At 49.1% G+C, this 27,833-nt stretch overlaps 2 protein-coding genes across 2 annotated transcripts in view; one reads left to right on the forward strand and one right to left on the reverse strand.

Moving 5' to 3' along the window:
- The window catches only part of DCLRE1A (DNA cross-link repair 1A), a 139,888-nt gene extending 119,904 nt beyond the window's left edge, over window positions 1-19,984 (reverse strand). Inside the window, exon 1 of the mRNA XM_086922863.1 lies at window positions 18,717-19,984. Coding sequence (XP_086778989.1) covers window positions 18,717-19,185 — 469 coding nt within the window. The 5' untranslated portion in view covers window positions 19,186-19,984. The remainder of the gene's footprint in view (window positions 1-18,716) is intronic.
- A 726-nt stretch (window positions 19,985-20,710) lies between these two features.
- Window positions 20,711-27,833, forward strand: part of NHLRC2 (NHL repeat containing 2) — a 1,046,453-nt gene continuing 1,039,330 nt past the window's right edge. Inside the window, exon 1 of the mRNA XM_086922864.1 lies at window positions 20,711-20,901. Coding sequence (XP_086778990.1) covers window positions 20,736-20,901 — 166 coding nt within the window. The 5' untranslated portion in view covers window positions 20,711-20,735. The remainder of the gene's footprint in view (window positions 20,902-27,833) is intronic.

The following is a 27,833-nucleotide window of genomic DNA, read 5'->3' on the forward strand; positions in this document are numbered from 1 at the left end:
TATTGTTATTCTGTTTTGCTTGTAGAAAATATGTAAATATAGCTAACGACTGAAACAATGATTGAAGTCTATTTAAATTAAGCCAGTTTCTTTGGCAACAAAACTGCTAATCAGATACTTCGATTTGGTAAAGTAATGGAGAAAATAAGACACTCAAATCTGCGTAAATGAGCAGGAACATTGAGTAGGATTTTCTGAGAATGCCATGAAGTAGAAGGGTCTCAGAATGGCACGAAGGCTCAGAGCACCTTGCCACTTGTGAATGATTCATTATTAATATCCTTTGGCAATGGACATTGCAACGCACACGTACTTCTCGTACACCGTTTCTATCAATTCTCCAACAATAAATAAATATACATAAAGAATAGCAGAGTACGAAACAGAATCGAAATAGAGTGTACATGGTAGTATAAATGCCACCTCATTCTGCGTTTGTACCTACAGCTAGCATGCTGTGGGTCTCTGATAGGAAGGAGGAAAAAAGCAACATAATTTCTTCCCTTCCAAAAGAGCTACTTGTGGGTTTCGACGTTCATGATTAGTAGTAGTATTTAAATTGCTTATTCTACGCTATGTGACCGCAATTATTGCCAACCACTTAATACATTAGAGCAAATTAAAGCTGCTGTGTGTGTTTGTAGTGTACGTGAGCATCTCCGAGTATTTGCGTGTCTCGATTTGTTGTGCGATTGTGTTTATGTGCCCTTAATTGCATAGGCCCACACCTGTGCACTTGTCATATGCGTATTGCAAACGCCTGATATTATTTCTAAATTTAACAAGCACTGGCGTTGCCAATAGGTCTCGCAGTAGGAAAGTTTGAGCTATTGGTTTTCTAAATTATATTTTTTTTTTGTGATTTACAATGCCCATACTTTTAACTTTTCGCATTAGGAAAGTTTGAGCGATTGGTATTGTAAATGACACTTTTTTAATTTATGTGTTTGTTTTGAAAAAAGCAAAATTAATAGCTTTGTCAGTTACAATGTCAATAGTTTTAGCTTTCGCAAATGTGACACCTATAGCATTTGTAATGCAATGTGTGCTGTATTTACGTGAGTTAGATGTATTGATATTACAAATAACAATGGCTTTTAATTTTGTAAATAATTAATACTTAAATAAAAGTTATTGTAATTTATAATGGCAATGGCTTAAACGTTTCTAAATAAATTTTGTGAAGATTATGTTCAGTGTATTTTATTGTGACGAAAATCCAAGAACATTGCATTTGCACCTACACACACATATGTGTTGTAGCGCTGAGTGGTGTGAGGGTGAGGGGGTATGAGGGTGAGGGTGAGTGGGTGTGTGAGTGAGGGGGTGTGAGGGTGAGAGGGTTGTGAGGGGGGGTGAGGATGAGGGGGTGAGTGAGGATGAGGGGGTGAGTGAGGGTGTGAGGGTGAGGGGGTGTGAGGGTGGGTGAGGGTGTGACGGTTAAAAACAATCATTAGCCACCCCTAAAAAGCAATTGGGCCATGTCTCAGGGATACTGCCTGTGTAGTTTAAAACGTATTCCTTATTAAATGCCCAAGCCATCAGGCTTGCCTCCCTCAGAAGCGCCTAGAAGCAACTGAATTCTATAGTGAGTGTACACAAAATAGACACAAATCAACATTATCAGGAGTCCTCCAATTGAAACAAGACAGGACTACAACTTCAAGGGTGCATCATTTCTTAAAAGGAACGACAGAACCAAACATATAGGAAAGCTGTCACGTGGCAACAGACACCGTATCACAAGAGTTACCATCATTCAGTCGTAGTAGTTTACCCACCAACACATTGGATGGTGGTGGGACTTGTAATTCTCCTTTCATCGTTCTACTAATGGACGTTAAAATCCCAAAAAGATAAATGCTGGGTGCTGTAAATCCGGAAATGGGTGAAGTCGACCACTGTGACGGATGGCAGTTTGCAGCCGGGCATATCGCCCTGGAGAGCATATAGTTAATGAAAAATGTTATATTCTAATGCAAATACACACAGCAAGAGATGCGGGAAAACCAAGCAAGAGATTAATCGGGATGCATTAGGGCATTAGAGTGCCTGATTGCATCTATTGCGTCATCTGTTCTTCCGAGGGCGGATGAAAGGCTCTCCACAGAACAACTCTGAAAGTGCAGCGCGCGCTAAAAGCAGCCACGCATTAAAGGCAGTGTTAACGCTTCGGATTGAATTACACCCCCGCCCGCCTCGATGATGCTGTTCATCATTAAAGTGCTTCTCTTTTTAGTCACTTGGTTTTGGAGTGGGTGCACTAGCTCCTCTGTTAAAAATGTTTTCAAACACTTGCAATTTTAACTTCTATTGAAATCGTAAGTAGAGTGCGGTTATTTATCTGGAAAACAATGCGATAGGGTCAATGTTTATGTGAAATTATAAATTTGCTGTATTATGTCGACTTACATTAGATAAAATAACAAGAGCGGCAGGGAAACTGAAAGTACGGCCGGCCACCCATGAATAATTAGGGGAGGAGAAGCCGCAGAGCGCACGCTGGGCGAAGCCCTTTGATGTGGTGGCGGCCGTTAAAAAAAATGCAATTAGGAGGGAAGGAGGGAGGGAGGCTGATGCGCGTGCTTGTTTGGTCACGTGATTCACGTGAACTCAAAGAAAACCGCACCAAGAAGCCCTTGGTTTGACGAGGATTTTGAGCACTTGACTTCTCGCTCCACTCAATGCGCTTGCGCGCATTGATAGGTCGCGAGACCTAAAAATTGTCCCCAGAGCACAATAGGGGAGTGCAAAGGCCTACAGTACTCCCTGGACTCTAATATAATACAACCCTAGGCCTGTGTCTGGATAGAAGAGGTATCTTCCCGGCCTCTATTGCCCTTCTGTAAATTAAAGGTGGACAGCGATTTTTATATCTGAACAACATCTGTGAGACTTACAGATATTTTACAAGGGAGGTGTCCACATGAAATTCACGCACGAGTCGAGAACAAAAAGCCCACAGTATGCCAGATGCAGCAAGATACCAGAACCAACATATGTTCTAGTTTCTCAAGTTTAGCAATGAACTCTTGCTAGCGCAGCGCATATGACTACTACATACAGTCTGGTTTCACAGGTTACGCAAGTCATGTTCTGCTCTACCAAGTCTCTCGCAAGAGAAAGTTAAGCCACGAATTTACGCTTGCATAATAAAAATTACACATGGATCTATAAATGCAGCTTTTTGACGGAGACACCCCCTCCGGGGTCCCCTTGTTCCGTGAAGCTTCTGTTGAGGTGAGAGGAGCAGTCCAGCCTGCTCTAACGCGTGCCCCCACAGGAGCCCGGGGCAGTCCGCCCTGGTGCACCACTGCACAAGAGGGAAAGGTCTCAATGGTTAGCCTCATGCATGGCGGGGCAGGAGGAAGGCAGAAAGCCGCAGCGAGAGACGCTCCGACCCCTGCATCAGCGAACAAAGATGGCCCCCCTTTTCATGCTGCAGCGACAGGTAAAAGAGCAGCCGCCGCTCTGGAGCAGAGTAGGCGCTGGGGCGGAGGGACGGGTAGCAGGGAGGACGGGAGTCCAATTATCCACGAGTTAAAGACACACTGGGCACAGGCAGTGGAGCCGGGCTCCGAGCTAAGCCCACAGCGCCAGGACCCTGCGGCTGCACCCAGGGGCACGAGACTCCTCAAGGTGCGTGTGAGGTTTTGATTCAGCCTGGATATACCGTGGCGCACGAGTGCACAGGAGACCATGGTACACGCTGCAGAGTAAGTGGAGACTGCCGCCAGTGGCAAGGTGCACGCGGTTGGTCCTTTTACTGCTAACAGGGCAGTAGGTTTTTCATATGAATGTCCGAGGAGGCGGTGGAAACGTCTATATCCTTGGCGAATGTTTTTTCATAATGGTGGGGGACAAATAGTTTGCAAGATGTTGTACACAATGCGTTGCCTGTTTTGCCACCTACTGGAAACAAACGTGGTCCTCTTAATAACAACAAGCATTGGCCGTGCAGCAGTAAAGCTGCACGGCCGTGAAAGGATCATCTGCATTTTCAAAAAAAGGCATCCTGCAACAAACATAACCAGCACTGCCTCTCCCCTACCTCCTGCACCGCCCAGGGACGCACAGGAATGACGGCACAAATGAAACCCCCCCCCCAAAAAAAACGGGCGGAAACAGAATACTGAATCCCGCCCCTCCAGGACTCCCTGACCTGCCTCATGGTTGCCAAGGCAATATTTCTAAAAATATTGTCGTGCTACTGTAAGGCAGGTCATGGAGTCCTCGAGAGATGGGATCCAGAGCAGACAAATCTGCTAAACAGGATCTTTTTCCAATGGCAGGCCATTTTTACTCGTTATTTAGGTCGGGCTGCTCTGCGAAATTTTATATAGGACTTCAAATATCTGACCACACGCTCGTGCCTGTGCTCTTGTCACAGGCTATTGGCCTTTGCGTGCGTCTTTCTAACAAAGACAGCAAGCAAATTGGGCAAAGGAGGGTGCTCTGCCCACGGCCTAATGCTTGCGGTTACCAGCTTGGGCGACATCGGTTTCAAATTATCGTGCCCAGACGTGTGCGCGAGAATTGAAAACAGGTGGCCTGACCTGGTGCTCGCTCTCCCGCGCACCACTCGCAGGCTTGTTCGCCCTGGGCGTGTCAAAGTGTTGACACACCAAGAAAACACCTCTTGCGCTGGCAGTGGCTCATGAGCACGCACCACTCGTTTTGTGCATTGCATGCCAGCGGAAACTGTTTCAGATGCCCACTCTCAGAGTGGCAAAGGCAGGCCCTGTCTCCTCCTGCATGTCACGTCACGAGTTCAGATCTGAAGTCGGAGAACCGCGAACTCCCCACTTCATGTTCCTGAATACCGATGGTCTCCCTGCAGGGAGGAGGGCTTTCCCCTGCCTGACACCTCCTCAGGGATTCCCAGGACACTTTCGTCATCACTTGCTTGTCAGACACAGCCATGCTGCTTCCACAGTCCCAGACTCAATTAGGAACCAGCAAATTCCCACTTCAGAAAACCTGGAAGGAAATCCTGCAGCAGCACCAAATGTCCTCCTCAGCCCTAAGACTTCCTTACCTCCCGGCACATGCAGAGCCTGCTCCATCTAGGGGACGGGAGCAGCTGCAGGGTCTTAGCGCCCGCACACCACCCCAGCCTGTCATTCCAGCCCCGGTCATGTGAACACTCGCTGCGTTTTAGCCCTGAGACAGCCCCTCACACCCACTCCTCCCCGGGGAGGAAAAGGTGCTTATCGACTTATTCCCTGTCTTTTCCGGCCTCACGGAAGAGGAACATCCGTATTATTGTATGATAACGGTGCACGCATGTGAACATATTTCCTTTTACCTATCTGCTAAAGAAGCATAGGTGGCAGCTCCTGGCCGACCCCCTCCTCCCCTTCCCAATAGCCGTTTTTGTACCAAACGGCACTTAGTGCTTTAGGTAACACTGCTTCTAAGCTCTTAAAATTCAGTAGCATCTGTAGGACACTTAATAGTGCAGATACAGGATTACAGGTCCAAAGAGGTATAAGCTATGAACCCATCACTCTGAGGCCAGTTTATCGACCTCCGATTGATGATAGGCAGAGGAGACCTGTGGGAATTCAGACCTGTATCTGCAGGTTGCTGCAGTGGGAGGTTGGCTTGCTGTGCCGTTTTACCGGCTCGAGCACAGTGAGATTAAGCGATAGTTCTAGGATTACGCAAGAATGCCTAGTGGGGGAGGAGGAACAAGGGCTAACCTGGTGGTTTCAGATTCATATTCAGCTTGTGATTGCTCGCACTTCAGCTATAGCACAATACGCATTTGCTTTCTTTAGGCACCAGCCGGTGACACCACCTGCTTCAGGGCACCCACGCTGTTAGTTGCAAAGACAGACATGCTTCCCGAGACAAAACGCAAGGGCACTGGGATCGAGAACATTCCCTCTAAATCATAACTCTTCTCTCTCAATGCCACAGTAGAGTTGGGGGTCATTTCTAACTTGAGGAAACAAATTGATTGCTTTTCCTTCCACATTATTCTTTCTGCCTGTCCTGTCACTGGGTCATAATTTCTGCTCTTTAGAGGTAGTTGACCGTATTACAGACTTCACCTACATTGTTTATTTGCCAGAGACAATGCTGTTGCGGGAGAAGATGGACATTTTGGAACATGAGCTGCACATTTATCAAATATTGCCTTTCAACTGGAGTCCAGGAAATACAACAACGGACGGAATTAGAGTGCGGCTCAAACCATGAGTACTTTGAAGTAATCTGTTTTCTTTTAAAACAGTTTTTAGGGCTTGCCTGCTGATGGGCTTGCGCATAGCTGGTAAGCTATATTGTGGCTTAACTAGAGCTTAACCATCTCGGTGATTTGTTGCTGTGCCCGAGAAAAACAAGCTCAATGCGCAAGCGCATTGACAAAAAGCGCGTGCACATCAAAGCCACCAGCACATCAAAGCCTCCCTCCGACAGGCATCTCAGCTTCCCCCAGCCGGCATTTCTCCTCCCCTAATTAAGCACTGCACGGCCGGCAGCAACATCAAAGGCTGCTGCTGCCGTGACTCGCATTTCTCCTCCCTCCTCCCCTTTCACTGCCCAGGCCGGCCGAACTTTCACTTTACACGGCCGACACAGCTCCACCGATGCACCCACCACCCAGCTCCACAGATGCCCCCACCACACAGCTCCACCGAGCAACCCACCACACAGCTCCACCGAGGCAACCACCACACAGCTCCACAGATGCACCCACCACACAGCTCCACCGAGGCACCCACCACACAGCTCCACCGAGGCACCCACCACACAGCTCCACCGAGGCACCCACCACACAGCTCCACCGAGGCACCCACCACACAGCTCCACCGAGGCACCCACCACACAGCTCCACCGAGGCACCCACCACACAGCTCCACCGAGGCACCCACCACACAGCTCCACCGAGGCACCCATCACACAGCTCCACCGATGCACCCACCACACAGCTCCACCTACACAGCTCCACCGATGCACCCACCACACAGTTCCACCGAGGCACCCACCACACAGCTCCAATGCACCCACCACACAGCTCCACCGATGCACCCACCACACAGCTCCCTTGATGCACCCACCACACAGCTCCACCGATTCACCCACCACAAAACTCCACCGATGCACCCACCACACAACTCCACCTACACAGCTCCACCGATGCACCCACCACACAGTTCCACCGAGGCACCCACCACACAGCTCCACCGAACGACCCACCACACAGCTCCACCGAACGACCCACCACACAGCTCCACCGAACGACCCACCACACAGCTCCACCGAACGACCCACCACACAGCTCCACCAATGCACTCACCACACAGCTCCACCGATGCACCCAGCTCCACCGATGCACCCAGCTCCACCGATGCACCCAGCTCCACCGATGCACCCACCACACAGCTCCGCCGAGGCACCCACCACACAGCTCCACCGAGGCACCCACCACACAGCTCCACCGAGGCACTCACCACACAGCTCCACCGAGGCACTCACCACACAGCTCCACCGAGGCACCCACCACACAGCTCCACCGAGGCACCCACCACACAGCTCCACCGATGCACCCACCACACAGCTCCACCGATGCACCCACCACACAGCTCCACCGATGCACCCACCACACAGCTCCACCGATGCACCCACCACACAGCTCCACAGATTCACCCACCACACAGCTCCACAGATGCACCCACCACCCAGCTCCACAGATGCACCCACCACACAGCTCCACAGATGCACCCACCACCCAGCTCCGCCGAGGGACCCACCACACAGCTCCACCAATGCACCCACTAAGCTCCACCGATGCACACACCACAGCATCACTCAGCGCAACCACAGCATCACTCAGCGCAACCACAGCATCACTCAGCGCAACCACAGCATCACTCAGCGCAACCACAGCATCACTGGTTCAAATATGTTCTTTCAATGTTTCAAGCTGTTTTCAAGCTTTCATGCTTTATTACAAATCACAAAAAGATGTTAATATTTCACTTCTGTTCTTGGATTTTCGTCACAATAAAAAAAACACTGAACATAATCTTCACAAGTTATTTACAAAAGTTTAAGCTATTGCCATTACAAATTAAATACATTATTTAAGTATTAATTACACAGCTCCACCGATGCACCCACCACACAGTTCCACCGAGGCACCCACCACACAGCTCCACCGAACGACCCACCACACAGCTCCACCGAACGACCCACCACACAGCTCCACCAATGCACTCACCACACAGCTCCACCGATGCACCCAGCTCCACCGATGCACCCAGCTCCACCGATGCACCCAGCTCCACCGATGCACCCAGCTCCACCGATGCACCCACCACAGAGCTCCGCCGAGGCACCCACCACACAGCTCTGCCGAGGCACCCACCACACAGCTCTGCCGAGGCACCCACCACACAGCTCCGCCGAGGCACCCACCACACAGCTCCACCGAGGCACCCACCACACAGCTCCAAATGGCACCCACCACACAGCTCCACCGATGCACCCACCACACAGCTCCACCGATGCACCCACCACACAGCTCCACCGATGCACCCACCACACAGCTCCACCGATGCACCCACCACACAGCTCCACCGATGCACCCACCACACAGCTCCACAGATGCACCCACCACCCAGCTCCACAGATGCACCCACCACACACTCCACAGATGCACCCACCACCCAGCTCCGCCGAGGCACCCACCACACAGCTCCACCGATGCACCCACCACACAGCTCCACCGATGCACCCACCACACAGCTCCACCGATGCTCCAACTAAGCTCCACCAATGCATCCACCACACAGCTCCACCAATGCACCCACTAAGCTCCACCGATGCACACACCACAGCATCACTCAGCGCAACCACAGCATCACTCAGCGCAACCACAGCATCACTCAGCGCAACCACAGCATCACTCAGCGCAACCACAGCATCACTCAGCGCAACCACAGCATCACTGGTTCAAATATGTTCTTTCAATGTTTCAAGCTGTTTTCAAGCTTTCATGCTTTATTACAAATCACAAAAAGATGTTAATATTTCACTTCTGTTCTTGGATTTTCGTCACAATAAAAAAAACACTGAACATAATCTTCACAAGTTATTTACAAAAGTTTAAGCTATTGCCATTACAAATTAAATACATTATTTAAGTATTAATTATTTAAAAAAATTAAAAGCCATTGTTATTTGTAATATCAATACATCTAAGTCACGTAAATACAAAACATGTTGCATTACAAATGCTATATGTGTTTGCGAAAGTTATAACTATTGGCATTGTAAATGACAAAGCTATTAATTTAGCTATTTTAAAAAATAACACATAAATAAAAAAAAATCATTTATAAGACCAATAGCTCAAACTTTCCTAATGCGAGCCCTATTGCATTTCCAATGCTTGTTGGTATTGTGTGTGTTTATTTTTAACAGACACTGGGGCCTTTTACCTATCAGGCCTGAGTGGTCCTGTAGCAGAGAAGATATCAAAACCCGTTTTAAATCGACTGGCCAGGTGTTATGAAATTATTGGCCCTGATGACAGCGTTATTGCAGTTGTACATCGCACCTACCACACTCGCAGCGACCAGTTACAGCTCTCAGTCACCTCGTATTTCCCCTGCCTGACAAACATGGAATGTGTTCGAATGAACAAGTGAAGGTGTAACGAGCAGAGAAATGCCAGATTCCTTTCAGCTGAGCAGTTAACGTGGATCTGCTATATTTCTACAGGCGCTTCTCCTGGAAAGGGATAAAACTAAACAAGCATTGGCACAGCCAATAGGTCTCGCCTTTGGGACCTTATACGTGTTTGTTTATCCAGCACAATATCCTTGGTGCAACAACATCAATTGTTGCATGGCTAAACACTTATACGGTCCCAAAGGCGAGACCTATTGGATATACCAATGCTTGTTCTAAATAGGTGTGGGATTTTTCTTGTGTTTGTTTTCACTTTATCACTGTTTGAAGCGCTGCATTAATACTTTACATTTTGCCTCTTAAAGAAAGCCTGACTGTTTCTATGCCAAGCTACCTGGTTAAGCACAGGTTAATTTGGGGTTTGCTTGTGACTTCACCCTCACAGGAATTGTGGTTGCTGCTTAATTAGGGTTTCACCCCCCTCAAACAGTAACCCAATTTCCTAAATTGGTGTTCAGCGGTGAGATTAGGACTTGTGTTTATACAGTACCATATAGTGATTCTGTGTTACACTACAAATCCCAAATTAATTGATAGCATTGCAGGTTTTTTTAATTCTCCTTGATTGGCTATTTTTCTAATTTGCCCTCAATCTACCAAACTGTCTTTGTCTAAACCTGCAAGAATGGAATCTGAACTCCCCAACCAAGATCACTACACTGTGGTTGAGTTCAAGTAGTTCTGTAAGGAAAGGGGATTTCCAGCCAAGAGAAATACCAGGAAACTGGAACTCCAGAAGGCTTGAGGGCCTGGGCAGAGGCTCACCAATCACTGGAAACTACAGAGGACCAGGATGATGGGGGATTGTGGATGGGCCTGGACATAAGTCTTGAGTGGCAGCACCCAAAATGAGGGGACAACATGCCCACAGAGTGGTGCCCCCTCCCAGGACAGGGAACAGTATATCTTCCAAAGGCCTGTCCCCAGAGCTCAAGCTGCAGATGGCCAAGCTCAAGTTGGAGGTAGAGGAGAGAAAGGGTGAGAGAGCCTTAGCTGAAAAGAAACTGGCCATGGACGAAAAATTTGCTTAGGAGCGACTGGCTCATAAAAGAAGCCTCAGAGAGCAGGACATCAGAGCCTGGCAGGCCGCGTCCAGCAATAAAGGTGGCAGCTTACCCGCAGTGCCCTCTGGAGACAGGGGGGTCCGCATTCCAATGGATCTGGTGCCTAACCTTGTTGTGGGAGATGACATCAACAAGTGGATTGAAGCCCGTGAGGTTGCGCTGGAGATGAATATGGTCCCTGAGAAGGCTTGTGGGAGGCAGTCTCTTAAGGCCCATGCCTAGTGAAAGGAGGGACACCCTGCAGAAGTGGATGAGGTATCACCCCCTCCCACCCAATGAAGGACACCCTTATGAGGAAGCATGTCCGCAATACAGAAGAGTATATGCAAAAGTTTAGCAACAGTCAAAAGCTGCCTCATCAATCCTGGGAGGACTGTGTGGATTCCTTTTGCAAGGCACTGGATGGTTGGATGAAGGGTAGTAAAGTTAAAGATTTCCAAGGGCTATATAATTTGATGGCACGAGGGCACATGTTCATTCTTTCCAGAGCTGCACCAACACCTGGGTGATAGTAAGCATACTGGCCTCAGGGAGCTTGCTAATGAGGCAGACCTCTGGTTGAGCATCAAAGTCCACAAGAAAGAAGGTACCTGGGAGTGACCCTAAGAAGGGTGGCACAGGTGGTTCCCCCAGCAGAGTTACGGGTGGTCAAGGAAGACACAGACAAGTCCCAGAATAAGGGGAGAGGAAAGGGTTCCCATGCTCCCTCTGAAAAACAGGGAGGAGGTTCTGGTGGGAGGTGGCCCAGGGTGCCTCATTGTCAACCCGAGGGGGGGGGGGGGGGGGGGGGGGGAGTCTGTAAGTCCAAATAAACCACTCACAGTTGGGAAGTCTACAGCAGAGGCCAATGTGGCCTTAGGGGTAAATAGTCCCCAGTGCAGGAGGTAGACCATGCCATTATCTCTCTTAGCTGGGAGATCTACTCAGAGGGGGAGCTTGTGATCCCGGAGGGTGGAGGTCATCACTTCCACCAGGTGAAGGAGGATGGGATCCCTGTCACTGCAACAAGGGATGGCAGGGCTCGCCTCTCTACGGTAGTGGAAAGGCTGGTTCTCCAGAACAGCACACAACCAGCTGTGTAGGGTGGTCCAGGGGCAGGACTTTTTCCGCCCCATGGCCCTAGTACCCCTGGAGTGAGGTGAGGCGGCGACTCAGAAGATGGTCAAAGTTAGCTTCCAGATGTCCATAGAATGCATTCTGGAGAATGAGTTGTCCCTGGTGTCAGGAGAGCTGAGAGGGGCTGCCGCCGAGGGGTCCATGAGAGTTCCTTTTTCTGGGATTACCACTCCCAAGTGTAAGGTACTGGAGCCCAGATTGAGGGGCAGAGTGTGGGAGGACTCACCCCTGTCCCTGTTCAGCCTCAGGGAAGAAACCCTGGACTGAAAAAACTGTCTCACGGTGCCACCCTTGAACTGATGGGAGTAGGGTGCCTAACATCCAGGGCTGTTGCCCAACACTCTGAGAAATTGCAGAGGTCAGAGAACTGTCAGGAGCCAATAGAGTACTCCTGGCCGGCCCCATGGCTGGAAGAGAGGCATACCCAATGTCTCTGCATGGAACTCGCATCACACTAATTTGCCTGCTGCGCTTTTAATTGTTCAGAATTATTTCTGCCTGCTGCTCGTACATTTAGAGGTGCCTCTGCCCACTCTTCTAATAGCATTCCCCACTTGTGCTGTGACGATCTCGTGGTGCTTTGCGCTGTGTTTTTGCGGCCATTTTGTTTGTTATTGTGCCTGCCAGCCCGCCCCCCACCCCGATCACACCTCCCTGCGGCCCCTCCCTCCCACGGATAACATAGAACGGACCCGCCTGAACGTCCGCTGTGACCAACCTGACCTCGCTCAGCATCGGTCGCTCCCCCAGGCTCCCTGAAATCTGGGTATCGTAGCGCTTTGTATTTCATTGCCACCAGCTGTGTTTGGGTTGTGCTCTGCACTCCGGTAGCGCGAATCAGCTGTAAACTCCGCCCACATCGCACGAGTGACACACTAATTTGCCTGGCGCGCTTTTAATTGTTTAGAATTATTTCTGCCTGCTGCTCGTACATTTAGAGGTGCCTCTGCCCACTCTTCTAATAGCATTCCCCACTTGTGCTGTGACTATCTCTTGGTGCTTTGCGCTGTGTTTTTGCGGCCATTTTGTTTGTTATTGTGCCTGCCAGCCCGCCCCCCCACCCCGATCACACCTCCCTGCGGCCCCTCCCTCGCTCCGCCCCCTCCTGTCTCCATTTATGACTGATGCCCCAACGCGCTGCGGCCGCGCCGAAGGTAAGCCCGTCTACGCCCGTCCGCGCCTGGACCGCGCCCAGCTCCAGACCCCCTGGCCCTCGTACCACCCACCCCACCCGCATTACATACGACGCCTCCACTCTCTTAGCCCTAAACCCCGGCCGACTCCCCAACTGCGCCCAAGTCGCTCCTGGACACACCCATGGACCCTTCACATGCAACTCCTGCAAGTATGACGGCACCAAGACCAACTCCTCATCCACTAACTCCAAACAGAGATCCGACACCAACCACCTAAAATGCATCCTGCTCAACACCCGCTCGGTCCACAGACACGCCATCGACCTTTGGAATCTACTCGAACCATCTCTCCGGACGTCGCCTTCCTAACAGAAACATGGATGAACGCCTCCTCAGCCCCAAACATCACCATTGCCATCCCGGAAGGATACAAGATCATCCGAAAAGACCGCACCTACCAAACAGGAGGAGGCATCGCCATCGTCCATAAGAATTCCATCCGCATCTCAACCAGCTCAGACGTCAACCTCGCTAGCGCCGAACACCTTCACTTCCAGATCCACACCGACCCCAAGACCACACTCAGAGGCACCCTCCTCTACAGGCCACCAGGACCCCGAGCACAATTCAGTGAAGTCATCACTGACTTTATCACCCCACACGCCCTCCCCTCCGAGGAATACATTCTATTGGGAGACCTCAATTTCCACCTGGAAAAGAGCAACGACAGCAACGCCACCACCCTTCTGGACAATCTCGCCAACCTCGGACTCAAACAACTTGTTAACACCCCCACTCACTACGCAGGTCACACACTCGACCCTATCTTCACCTCCAGCAAACATATCTCCTTCAGCCACACCACAGTTCTCCACTGGATGGACCACAGCTGCGTTCACTTTGTCTACAAAAAGACCACAACCATCCTCAACCTACTCTGCGAAGAAACTGGAACAAAATCACCATCGACCAGATCTCCTCATCGCTTCTTCAAAACCCCCCTGCCCACTCTTCGAAACCCAACCAAGCAGCCATTAACCTCACTCTATGGCTAACCAACAGCGCCGACAACCTAGCACCTTTGAAAAAACGTCAAATCAAACTAGGCAGCAAAAACGCCCCCTGGTTCAACGATGATCTTAAGAAATCCAAGAAACTCGGTCGCTCCCTTGCGAAGGCCTGGAAAAAAGACCCAAACACCAGCACCAGGGACGCCTTCAAAAACGCCTCCCGCATTCACCACCAACTGATCCGGACTGCCAAGAAAGCCGCACTCAAAGACCGACTAGACAACAACGCCCACAACAGCAAGGAATTATTCAACATCGTCAAAGAGTTTACTAACCCCACTGCCAACTCCAACGACATCACTCCCTCTCAAACCCTCTGCGACTCCCTAGCTTCATTCTTCCACGACAAAATCGCTGACATCCACAACAGCTTCGACAACCAACACAGAGACCAACCCACCCAACCTTCTGCCGCACCTTCACCCCCCTTGAACATCCTTAATGACTGGAACCCAATCTCTACTGAGGACACCATCCGCCTGATGAACTCCATCCACTCAGGATCCCCCACATACCCTTGCCCTCACCACATCTTCAACAAAGCAGACTCCATCATAGCACCACACCTCCGAGACGTCATCAACTGCTCCCTCAACTCCGCCACCTTCCTGGAAAGCTGGAAACACGCCGAACTCAGCGCCCTTCTGAAAAAACCCACAGCTGACCCCACCGAACTCAAAAACTACCGCCCCATCTCGCTTCTTCCATTCCCGGCCAAAGTCATCGAGAAAGCTGTCAACAACCAGCTCACCGCCTTCCTCGAAACCAACAAATCCCTCGACTCCTCACAATCCGGCTTCCGAGCCAAACACAGCACTGAGACCGCACTCATCGCAGCAACAGACGACATTCGAACTCTACTAGACAATGGAGACACAGTCGCCCTCATCCTCCTCGACCTCTCCGCAGCCTTCGACACAGTCTGTCATAGCACCCTGTTACAACGCCTCAGAAACATCGGAATCCAAGGAAAAGCACTGGAATGGATCACATTGTTCCTTGCCGGAAGAACTCAGAGAGTCCGCCTCCCACCATTCAAGTCAGAGGCCACTGAAGTCATTTGTGGCGTGCCACAAGGATCTTCACTCAGCCCCACCCTCTTCAACGTATACATGAGCCCCCTCGCGGCCATCGCACGCCAACACAACCTCAACATCATCTCCTATGCTGATGACACTCAACTGATCCTCTCACTCACCAAAGACCCTAACACCGCCAAAACCAACCTACATGAAGGAATGAAAGAAGTAGCAGAGTGGATGAAGCACAGCCGTCTGAAACTGAACTCAGACAAAACAGAAGTCCTTATCTTAGGTACCTCCCCCTCCCCCTCCGCCTGGGACGACTCTTGGTGGCCAGAGGCCCTTGGAAAAGCACCCATCCCGACGGACCACGCACGGAACCTGGGCGTCATCCTGGACTCCTCACTCTCGATGACCAGACAAGTCAACGCCGTTTCATCCTCCTGTTTCAACATTCTTCGCATGCTCAAAAAAACATTTCGCTGGATCCCCACCGAAACTAGGAAAACGGTCACCCACGCACTGGTTACAAGCCGCCTGGACTACGGAAACACCCTATACGCCGGAACCACCGCAAAACTCCAGAAAAAACTCCAACGCATCCAGAACGCATCAGCCAGACTCATACTAGACATCCCGCATAAAGACCACATCTCTGATCACCTGAAAAACCTCCACTGGCTTCGCGTCAATAAGAGGATAACATTCCGCCTCCTAACCCACGCACACAAAGCACTTTACGAACTTGGACCCGAATGCCTCAACACACGACTTTCCTTCTACACCCCCTCCCGCCAGCTACGCTCTTCCAACCAAGCCCTTGCTGCTGTACCTCGCATCAACAAAACCACCATGGGAGGAAGATCCTTCTCCTACCTAGCGGCTAAAACCTGGAACTCACTTTCCACTCACCTTCGCCTCACTCAGAACCACCTAGCATTCAGAAAGCAACTTAAAACCTGGATATTCGACAAGTAATTCCCCACCCATCTTCAAGCGCCTTGAGACCCTCTGGGTATGTAGCGCGCTATATAAATTATTTGACTTGACTTGACTACTGGTATTTCTCTGTGAGCAAATTAAAATTAAGTGCTTCACAGAAGGTGTCCACAGATAAGGAGAAGGGTTCCCCACAGATCAGTCCAGTGGCTCAGGAAGAGTGTAGAGAGAGGACTCCAACTGAGTTACGAGGCAAAGAACTGACATAGCACGGCCTTCGTATGTGTGCCATCGCCTAAGCAGGAAAGCCCATTAAGGTACTGATTATTCTAAAGTGGCTTTTGGCTAGAGGGGGTTAGGTTGGTCTAGGCCCTCTCTGCAGGGTCATCCCCAAACAATTTGCTTTAAACTATCCTGGCTTCTAATTCAGTTTTTGTTGGCTTTTAGGACTCTGCAAAATTTACCACTGCTAAAATGCTTGTGCTCTCTCCTTTAAACATGGTGAAATTGGCTTAAATCGAATTGCCACATTTACTTTACTTGTAAGTCCCTAGTAAAGTGGTACTACTTGTACCCAGAGACGATAAATTAAATGCTACTAGTGGGTCTGCAGTACTCATGGGCCATATCTAACTTGATGAGCTGGGGGGGGGGGGTCTGTCACCTACCATACTTGCATATCACAAAGCCTCAGCCTGAGCACACTCACAAAGAGTGTTAACACTAGTCTTTTGTGACCCTAGACAAGCTGGGGCTAAAGCAGGTAGGCAGGACATTCCAACCATCTCTGGGGTGGAATCCTGTAGAAGCTTCTCCTACTTCAAAGTAGGAACTAGGTACAAATAAAGAACCCTCAGACCTAACTTCAGTACACCTCTGGAAGACTCAGGACTGTTGTGCTGCAAGTAGTACCGCTAAACTACTGCTCTGCTGCCTGAGTGAAAAAGACTGCACCTGCATCTTAAACCCAGGACCACCAGAATGACTCCAAGGGCTAGTTGGCTGTCCTCCTGATCAGAGACTCAGGTACACAAATACTCCAACCTCACTGAACCCAGCACCTGAACTATGTCTGCGGTGAGTCTGCTCCCCCAAGTGGTGCACCCCAGTTCTGGATCCTTAGAAATGTGCCTAAAGGTTGTCTTGCAGCCTAGCTGTGGTCCAAGCAGAACTGACACAGCACAATGCAGTGCCTCGGAGCTCCGCCATGGAACTGCCGCTGCGTAAACAGCATCTCTGACACAGGACCACACAGCTCTTTGGAACTGGTGTTGCGTATGTCTAAACGCATGAGCTCACATTGAAGCCATGCAGCTCCTCGGAACCGCTGCTGCGCAACGCATTCTCGACACTGGACCTCATATCACAGCCCATCAGAACTTCCGCTGTGCGATGACTCCTCTGAGTGGTATCTCACAGCACTCCACAAATATGATTTACAGTACTTTTGTTCAGCTGGCCTAACTTGGTCCCAGTATCCAGCCCGAGCTCTATCGGGGTCGTCCTGAACGTGTGAATTTGTCCCAGACCTACATGACCAGCTATTCCCAGTTGGCGCTTTGTGCTTCTATGTACTCTTTTTAGTTTTGGTCTCATTTTATCAAATTTGACTCTTTTATTAGGTCAAGTCTGGGCAGCGCATGTGCCGCTCTGTGAGGCATGCTGTACTGATGTAGGGACTTGAACGTCCGCCCGCTCTACGCCTATATTTTTCATTGACTTGTGTCATAGCCCATTGTAAACTGTGGCTGTTCATTGGTCAAAAGGCTTAGTAGTCCCTCCTTATCTTTTTTGTGACCTCCTATGGAGACACCCCCTTTACAGTGTATTGTTACTCAGTAGGCTTTTAATACAGCCTCCGAGCACTATTTTCTCTAATAGCTTTGTCCTGCCTGCTGTTGCAGGTAACGCTCTCTCCTAACACCTTTTTAAAGTTTTTATAGCATGTATTTGCAATGCAATAAGTCTCACATTTGCGAGACTTTAAGCTTTTACCATTATAAATGACAATGCATTTTATCTATCTATTTTAAAAACAACACATAAATAAAAGGCATTGTCATTTACAATGCCAATATCTCAACCTATTGCATTGCAAATGCTTGTTCTAAATTGGTGTGGAATTTTTCTTGTGTTGTCTTTTCACTTTATTTCTGTTTGAAGTGCTGCCTAAATACTTTACACATTGCCTCAAAGTTAAGCTTGATTGCTTTTGTGCCAATTAATCTACTAGAGGGTTATGGGTGGGTTAATTTGGAGTTTGCTTGTGACTTTACCCTGACAGGAATTGTGTTGCTGCTTAAATAGGGTTTCACCCCACCAATAACCCAAATTCCAACACCTCTTAACTATATATTACTTTAAATAGACTTCCTGGTGTTGCAGGGTGTGTGTCTTCTCAAATTTGGATTTAGTATGGAGTGTATCTGGCATAATGGACTGATGTGTCATAATTTTTCAAGCATTTCCTAAAGTTGGGCGAAACAGTGTTCTTTGGCATGTCAAAAGCACATATTCAAAGTTCAAACCCAAAATTGCATCCTTTTATACATTTTAATGGGAAGTTGAACCCATAGGACGCTTTACCACCCCCACCCCCAAAAATAGTAAGACTTAAAATCGTTACATATAAACCGTTGTATAGCTTAATTCGATAAGGCTTACCCTTTGCTGAGCACTCTGGAGCATCCAAGCATTCATCAACATGCCACCGAGGGGTCTGTACTAACAAAACAGAGAAAGGCATCTGGCAATTGGGGCAGTGCCCTTCACAAACAGGCCTTGGGATTCGGGGACTTTCCTTTTTTGCGGTTTGCCTTGCTGGACTTCTTGCATTTTGAGTGCTCACAACTATATAATTGAGAGGTTTATCAATGCTCTTTTCAGGTGTGAGACCGGCGATTCTCTGCTGCTTTTGTTCCAGTGTGCTTTTCTTCGCCTTATCCATATTTTTTTCCCGTGTGACTGCGATCTGTGTGTTCTTTCTGCCACGTCTCCTTGATTCACATTCTGCAATATTGGTGGTCTTCGAGGACTGTGCGGTCTCTGCAGCATTTTGACTCTTTGATTTGGGTTTCCTGATAGACTTGTAGTCCCAGATGCCATCTTCTTCTAAAATACCCTCTTCTGACATCTCACAAAGACCATAAAAACGGAGAAACCAGCACTGTATGTGCTTCACCTAGGTCTAGGGCTGCCCAACATCTGTACTGGCATTATGGACTATATACCCACTAATATGTGACCACGTTTAGACTATTCGGGTAGTTACTGGAAAGTCAGTAAAATATACGAAAAACAAGCAGGTACAATCTACTGTAAAACTTTGTTATTCAATGTAAACGTCCACGGATTTGGGGATTCCATAGATAGGCACTTGAGAAGGATTGTTCTCTGCCACTGAACATCAACCCATGCGCGTTATCGAACTTTGTAAATTGACGATAGTCTCATATTTTGGGATCTGCAATCCCACCAACCTACCCCGATCGCGTTCAAGGAAATGCTGTCTTCTTTCAAGCCTCTGAATGGGAGCCCGGGAAGTTACGGCCACTGACATAGAAAGGGGACCACAATGGTGAAGCCTTGGATGGGACAAAACTTGGAAGTCATGATTATAGGAAAAAAAGTGAATAGTACATCACGGGAGAAGTGCTCATGAGAGGTACCAATATATGAGTAGCATTATGTAAGGTATCGTATAATTGTATACAACCTGTAATTAATACACATTCGAATGTAACTAGTAAAGTAAACGAGAATGTTGATTTGCTTCAAAAAGTAAACATTAAGGAGGGGATGCAATACATTAATTATCAGAAAGGGCTTGCTGATAAATTACCCGTATGTCCATTCTAATAAAAGACATACTGAAAAATGGCCGTCAGGGCTAGACAATGCAAAGGATGAGCACGTGGTGAAAAATGTACGAACATGGTTTTCAACTATAGTCAGTCTTTTGATCTACTACCTATAAAGACCTCTTTTTTTAGTGCATTTTTATAAAGGGCGGACATTACCCGAAGGTATCAAACCTCTTGTGGAATCTAACATGGGAGATACACATACAGGCAAAAACACAGCTATTGCATGTCACATTCCCTAACCCAGTCTAAATAATCATTTTGGTACCTAAAACAAAACGTGACGCCGAGCACTAGTATGTTCTATCATCCCTCCTTAGGGTATTGTATTTTTCTCGGAGAAGACCACTGTACTTTACCTTTTATACAAATTCCACTCTTCTTGGGAGCAACAACCAAAGCTCAAATGTACAGATGCCCTAGTAAAATCGCGCACTTTTTCTTTCTTTTCGAACAACGTCTACGAACTGTGTAGTATTTTGCTGCATTAACAATTCATACAGTTTAAATTTTGCACAGGTGCTCAGAAATTGTTGGAAAGCAGCCATTCGTTTTATTCAAATACAGGAAATTAATTTTAGGAGGAAATTAATGAGACCGTAGCAAAACGCTTTGACAAAAATGTTTTCCTTTTTGCATATAGAGTATTTTGCCATAAATGTTACAGTTAAAGTCCGTTATAAACTCCACTTCAGGGGCAACATCAGCGAACCCTACTTCCTCCGTGCATACGGCCGATCAGTACTGAATAAAGAGAAGAACTGTCGGGGGAGGGTGTAAAGCGCGCAGGCGCAATCCTAGTCTCCATTCCTGATCCAAGATGGCGGCCGCTGTCACTTCTCATTCGCTGCTTTACCGACAGGCTGATTTGGAAGCCGCTCTTCTCGAAGTTACAGCTTCGGCAGATCAAAAGGACCTAGTCCTGCAGTACGTAAGAGAGGCGGACAGCCGTCGCCAGGAGCTTCTGGTACCGGAATTCACAGAAGGTGGGTTAACGGGCAGTGGGTGTGACCGTATATAGTCACTTCCTGTTATAGACATAAAAGATGTACTAGACGTCATTTGTAACTCCTGCCTTGAAATTGCTTTTCAAAGGAAAACACTCTATGTTCTCTAAGCTCCCGAGTGTTAATAAAGTATTTCTACCATACAACTTTTTACGTTTTCCAGACGTAGATAGGAATAGCTACTAACTTTTTTATGTACTGATAGTCTTATGTTTGAAATTTTTCCTGGAGTGATTTTAGCTGGAAAGTTTTCAGTTTGGTGATCAGGCCCGGTTCCAGGAATTTTTATCTGGATGGGCCAAGGGTTTGTTTGGGTTGGCCAATGTGGGTCCAATTTTTGTCAATTCTGTAATCCCAAGATTTACATCATATCTTCTTCCAAACAGGAATACAGAGCATCTAGAGAGTTATTTTAGAGTAGTAGATGATGCCTATACTCAACATCTCAACTGTAATAATTTCCATCAGGCCAGGCTGTAGCACCAGGATTCCAAGAAGATTATAATAGCAGTTTAAGGTGAAGGAGGTCCCTGTTACCACACCTGAGAATTGACATTTCGCACTAGGAAGACAGGCACTGAAAGCTTCACCAAGGCTTGAGACGGAAGCCCGGCTCTGGCTCAGCTTGAGGTCCTGTAGGAACTTCAAGCCCAGAATGAGCCAAGCTATTCTGTAAATTCTGCCTGCCACCCTCAATCTACCCAGGATGTGGCGTTACAGGGGGAGATTCCAACTTTGGAACTGGACAAGCTAGGTTTCAGTCATACTAAAGGGGGTGGTGATGGACGGAGCATTACAGCCGTCTTCAGCCAGGCTTGCTTGAATCCAGTGGCAAAGTGAGCAAGGGACTCACGTCTGAGCATACCCTGCCAACTTATGCGAACAAAGCAGTACAAAAGGGGGTGGTGATGGACGGAGCATCTGAATCAATCAAACACTCACACCCAGTCAACAGATCTGTGTTTAATAAAACACCATTCTTTAGTCAACTCTGCCACCCCAGTTCAGACATGGCCATTTGCAAATCAGTCTGACCCTGTGCCTCATGGGAACAGTCCAGCCCGAACTGCCAAGCCATGCCTTCCCTGGACCGGAAACAAGCTTCCTAGGACCGTTTTCTGGCATTACAGCCGTCTTCAGCCAGGCTTGCTTGAATCCAGTGGCAAATTGAGCAAGGGACTCACGTCTGAGCATACCCTGCCAACTTATGGCGGACAAAGCAGTACAAAAGGGGGTGGTGATGGACGGAGCATCTGAACCAATCAAACACTCACACCCAGTCAGCAGATCTGGGTTTAATAAAACACCATTCTTTAGCCAACTCTGCCACCCCAGTTCAGACATGGCCATATGCAAATCAGTCTGACCCTGTGCCTCGTTGGAACAGTCCAGCCCGAACTGCCAAGCCATGCCTTCTCTGAACCGGAAACAAGCTTCCTGGGTGTGAGTGTTTGATTGGTTCAGATGCTCCGTCCATCACCACCCCCTTTTGTACCGATAGGTTTGAGTCATGGCGTTGGTTCAACATACTGCGATTCTGGGAAAATCTCTGGTGCCTAAAAGAAAGTGGCCTTGTATAATGTCATAAATGTTCATGTGAAGCGCTTCAATATCTTCAGGTAGAGTTGACTATATATAAAAAACGCAGAAAACCTGGGAGGTAAAAACAGAGCATTAACATAAGGCGAGACAAATAGACATTTAGCGGCTGATTTGTACAAAAACATGAAACCTAGATACAGTTCAGCATCTCTACTTAAATTGTGTGAGTTTGGGCAAATATTTTATTTCTCCAAAACTCAATTTTTTTATCATATTTGCACATAAAGGCACATTCAAATCATGAATCAGAAAACCAACAATACAAAACCTATTGTGTTTCATTTAATAGACTAATGTTGCTCTATAATAATATGGGCCACATACAGGGTCCACGTGACAACTGCCTTGCCAGTTGGTTCACTAATAGTACTGTCACCAGTGTGAGGACGGGGCAGGAATGACTGACTATCAGCTCATGTTTAACAAGCATTGGAAATGCAATAGGGCTCGCATTAGAAAAGTTTGAGCTATTGGTCTTATAAATGAATTTTTTTATTTATGTGTTATTTTTTTAAATAGCTAAATTAATAACTTTGTCAATTACAATACCAATAGTTATAACTTTCGCAAATGTGACACCTATAGCATTTGTAATGCAACATGTTTTGTATTTACGTGACTTAGAAGTATTGATATTACAAATAACAATGGCTTTTAATTTTTTCAAATAATTAATACTTAAATAATTTATTTAATTTGTAATGGCAATAGCTTAAACTTTTGTAAATAACTTTTGTGAAGATTATGTTCAGTGTTTTTTATTGTGACGAAAATCCAAGAATAGAAGTGAATTATTAACATCTTTTTGTGATTTGTAATAAAGCGTGAAAGCTTGAAAACAGCTTGAAACATTGAAAGAACATATTTGAACCAGTGATGCTTTGGTTGCATAAGGGATGCTGTGGTTGCGCTGAGTGATGCTGTGGTGGCGCTGAGTGATGATGTGGTTGCGCTGAGTGATGCTGTGGTTGCGCTGAGTGGTGTGTGCATCGGTGGAGCTTAGTGGGTGCATTGGTGGAGCTGTGTGGTGGGTGCATTGGTGGAGCTTAGTTGGAGCATCGGTGGAGCTGTGTGGTGGGTGCATCGGTGGAGCTGTGTGGTGGGTACCTAGGCGGAGCTGTCTGGTGGGTGCATCGGCGGAGCTGTGTGGTGGGTGCTTCGGTGGAGCTGTGTGGTGGGTGCATCTGTGGAGCTGTGTGGTGGGTGCATCTGTGGAGCTGTGTGGTGGGTGCATCTGTGGAGCTGTGTGGTGGGTGCCTCGGTGGAGCTGTGTGGTGGGTGCCTTGGTGGAGCTGTATGGTGGGTGCCTCGGTGGAGCTGTGTGGTGGGCGCATCGGTGGAGCTGTGTGGTGGGTGCATTGGTGGAGCTGTGTCGGTGGAGCAGCGTGGTGGGTGCATCAGTGGAGCTGGGTGGTGGGTGCATCGGTGGAGCTGTGTTGGTGGAGCTGTGTGGTGGCTGCATCGGTGGAGCTGTGTGGTGGGTGCATCTGTGGAGCTGTGTGGTGGGTACATCTGTGGAGCTGTGTGGTGGGTGCCTCGGTGGGGCTGTTTTGTGGGTGGAGCTGTGTGGTGGGTGCATCGGTGGAGCTGTGTGGTGGGTGCATCGGTGGAGCTGTGTGGTGGGTGCCTCGGTGGAGCTGTGTGGTGGGTGCATCGGTGGAGCTGTGTCGGTGGAGCTGTGTGGTGGGTGCTTGGTGTGGCTGGGTGGTGGGTGCATCGGTGGAGCTGTGTCGGTGGAGCTGTGTGGTGGCTGCATCGGTGGAGCTGTGTGGTGGGTGCATCGGTGGAACTGTGTGGTGGGTGCATCGGTGGAGCTGTGTGGTGGGTGCATCGGTGGAGCTGTGTGGTGGGTGCCTCGGTGGAGCTGTGTGGTGGGTGCATCGGTGGAGCTGTGTGGTGGGTGCATCGGTGGAGCATATGCAAATCAGTCTGACCCTGTGCCTCGTTGGAACAGTCCAGCCCGAACTGCCAAGCCATGCCTTCTCTGGACCGGAAACAAGCTTCCTGGGTGTGAGTGTTTGATTGGTTCAGATGCTCCGTCCATCACCACCCCCTTTTGTACCGATAGGTTTGAGTCATGGCGTTGGTTCAACATACTGCGATTCTGGGAAAATCTCTGGTGCCTAAAAGAAAGTGGCCTTGTATAATGTCATAAATGTTCATGTGAAGCGCTTCAATATCTTCAGGTAGAGTTGACTATATATAAAAAACGCAGAAAACCTGGGAGGTAAAAACAGAGCATTAACATAAGGCGAGACAAATAGACATTTAGCGGCTGATTTGTACAAAAACATGAAACCTAGATACAGTTCAGCATCTCTACTTAAATTGTGTGAGTTTGGGCAAATATTTTATTTCTCCAAAACTCAATTTTTTTTATCATATTTGCACATAAAGGCACATTCAAATCATGAATCAGAAAACCAACAATACAAAACCTATTGTGTTTCATTTAATAGACTAATGTTGCTCTATAATAATATGGGCCACATACAGGGTCCACGTGACAACTGCCTTGCCAGTTGGTTCACTAATAGTACTGTCACCAGTGTGAGGACGGGGCAGGAATGACTGACTATCAGCTCATGTTTAACAAGCATTGGAAATGCAATAGGGCTCGCATTAGAAAAGTTTGAGCTATTGGTCTTATAAATGAATTTTTTTATTTATGTGTTATTTTTTTAAATAGCTAAATTAATAACTTTGTCAATTACAATACCAATAGTTATAACTTTCGCAAATGTGACACCTATAGCATTTGTAATGCAACATGTTTTGTATTTACGTGACTTAGAAGTATTGATATTACAAATAACAATGGCTTTTAATTTTTTCAAATAATTAATACTTAAATAATTTATTTAATTTGTAATGGCAATAGCTTAAACTTTTGTAAATAACTTTTGTGAAGATTATGTTCAGTGTTTTTTATTATGACGAAAATCCAAGAATAGAAGTGAATTATTAACTTCTTTTTGTGATTTGTAATAAAGCGTGAAAGCTTGAAAACAGCTTGAAACATTGAAAGAACATATTTGAACCAGTGATGCTTTGGTTGCATAAGGGATGGTGTGGTTGCGCTGAGTAATGCTGTGGTGGCGCTGAGTGATGATGTGGTTGCGCTGAGTGATGCTGTGGTTGCGCTGAGTGGTGTGTGCATCGGTGGAGCTTAGTGGGTGCATTGGTGGAGCTGTGTGGTGGGTGCATTGGTGGAGCTTAGTTGGAGCATCGGTGGAGCTGTGTGGTGGGTGCATCGGTGGAGCTGTGTGGTGGGTACCTAGGCGGAGCTGTCTGGTGGGTGCATCGGCGGAGCTGTGTGGTGGGTGCTTCGGCGGAGCTGTGTGGTGGGTGCTTCGGTGGAGCTGTGTGGTGGGTGCATCTGTGGAGCTGTGTGGTGGGTGCATCTGTGGAGCTGTGTGGTGGGTGCATCTGTGGAGCTGTGTGGTGGGTGCATCTGTGGAGCTGTGTGGTGGGTGCCTCGGTGGAGCTGTGTGGTGGGTGCCTTGGTGGAGCTGTATGGTGGGTGCCTCGGTGGAGCTGTGTGGTGGGTGCATCGGTGGAGCTGTGTGGTGGGTGCATTGGTGGAGCTGTGTCGGTGGAGCAGCGTGGTGGGTGCATCAGTGGAGCTGGGTGGTGGGTGCATCGGTGGAGCTGTGTTGGTGGAGCTGTGTGGTGGCTGCATCGGTGGAGCTGTGTGGTGGGTGCATCTGTGGAGCTGTGTGGTGGGTACATCTGTGGAGCTGTGTGGTGGGTGCCTCGGTGGGGCTGTTTTGTGGGTGGAGCTGTGTGGTGGGTGCATCGGTGGAGCTGTGTGGTGGGTGCATCGGTGGAGCTGTGTGGTGGGTGCCTCGGTGGAGCTGTGTGGTGGGTGCATCGGTGGAGCTGTGTCGGTGGAGCTGTGTGGTGGGTGCTTGGTGTGGCTGGGTGGTGGGTGCATCGGTGGAGCTGTGTCGGTGGAGCTGTGTGGTGGCTGCATCGGTGGAGCTGTGTGGTGGCTGCATCGGTGGAACTGTGTGGTGGGTGCATCGGTGGAGCTGTGTGGTGGGTGCATCGGTGGAGCTGTGTGGTGGGTGCCTCGGTGGAGCTGTGTGGTGGGTGCATCGGTGGAGCTGTGTGGTGGGTGCATCGGTGGAGCTGTGTCGGTGGAGCTGTGTGGTGGCTGCATCGGTGGAGCTGTGTGGTGGCTGCATCGGTGGAGCTGTGTGGTGGGTGCATCGGTGGAGCTGTGTGGTGGGTGCATCGGGTGAGCTGTATGGTGGGTGCATCGGTGGAGCTGTGTCGGTGGAGCTGTGTGGTGGCTGCATCGGTGGAGCTGTGTGGTGGCTGCATCGGTGGAGCTGTGTGGTGGGTGCATCGGTGGAGCTGTGTGGTGGCTGCATCGGTGGAGCTGTGTGGTGGGTGCATCGGTGGAGCTGTGTGGTGGGTGCATCGGGTGAGCTGTATGGTGGGTGCATCGGTGGAGCTGTGTTGTGGCTGCATCGGTTGAGCTGTGTGGTGGCTGCATCGGTGGAGCTGTTTGGTGGCTGCATCGGTGGAGCTGTATGGTGGGTGCATCGGTGGAGCTGTGTGGAGGGTGCATCGGTGGAGCTGTATGGTGGGTGCCTCGGAGGAGCTGTGTGGTGGGTGCATCGGTGGAGCTGTGTCGGTGGAGCTGTGTGGTGGGTGCATCGGTGGAGCTGGGTGGTGGGTGCATCGGTGGAGCTGTGTGGTGGGTGCCTCGGTGGAGCTGTGTGGTGGGTGCATCGGTGGAGCTGTGTCGGTGGAACTGTGTGGAGGCTGCATCGGTGGAGCTGTGTGGTGGGTGCATCAGTGGAGCTGTGTGGTGGGTGCCTCGGTGGAGCTGTGTTGTGGGTGCATAGGTGGAGCTGTGTGGTGGGTGCATCAGTGGAGCTGTGTCAGTGGAGCTGTGTGGTGGCTGCAACGGTGGAGCTGTGTGGTGGCTGCATCGGTGGAGCTGTGTGGTGGGTGCATCGGGTGAGCTGTATGGTGGGTGCATCGGGTGAGCTGTATGGTGGGTGCATCGGTGGAGCTGTGTGGTGGCTGCATCCGTTGAGCTGTGTAGTGGCTGCATCGGTGGAGCTGTGTGGTGGCTGCATCGGTGGAGCTGTGTGGTGGCTGCATCGGTGGAGCTGTGTGGTGGGTGCATCGGTGGAGCTGTGTGGTGGGTGCCTCGGAGGAGCTGTGTGGTGGGTGCATCGGTGGAGCTGTGTGGTGGGTGCATCGGTGGAGCTGTGTCGGTGGAGCTGTGTGGTGGTTGCATCGGTGGAGCTGTGTGGTGGGTGCATCGGTGGAGCTGTGTGGTGGGGCAT

The sequence above is a fragment of the Lissotriton vulgaris genome, chromosome 5 (genome assembly GCF_964263255.1).
Source record: "Lissotriton vulgaris chromosome 5, aLisVul1.2, whole genome shotgun sequence".
NCBI classification, from domain to species: Eukaryota; Metazoa; Chordata; class Amphibia; order Caudata; family Salamandridae; genus Lissotriton; species Lissotriton vulgaris.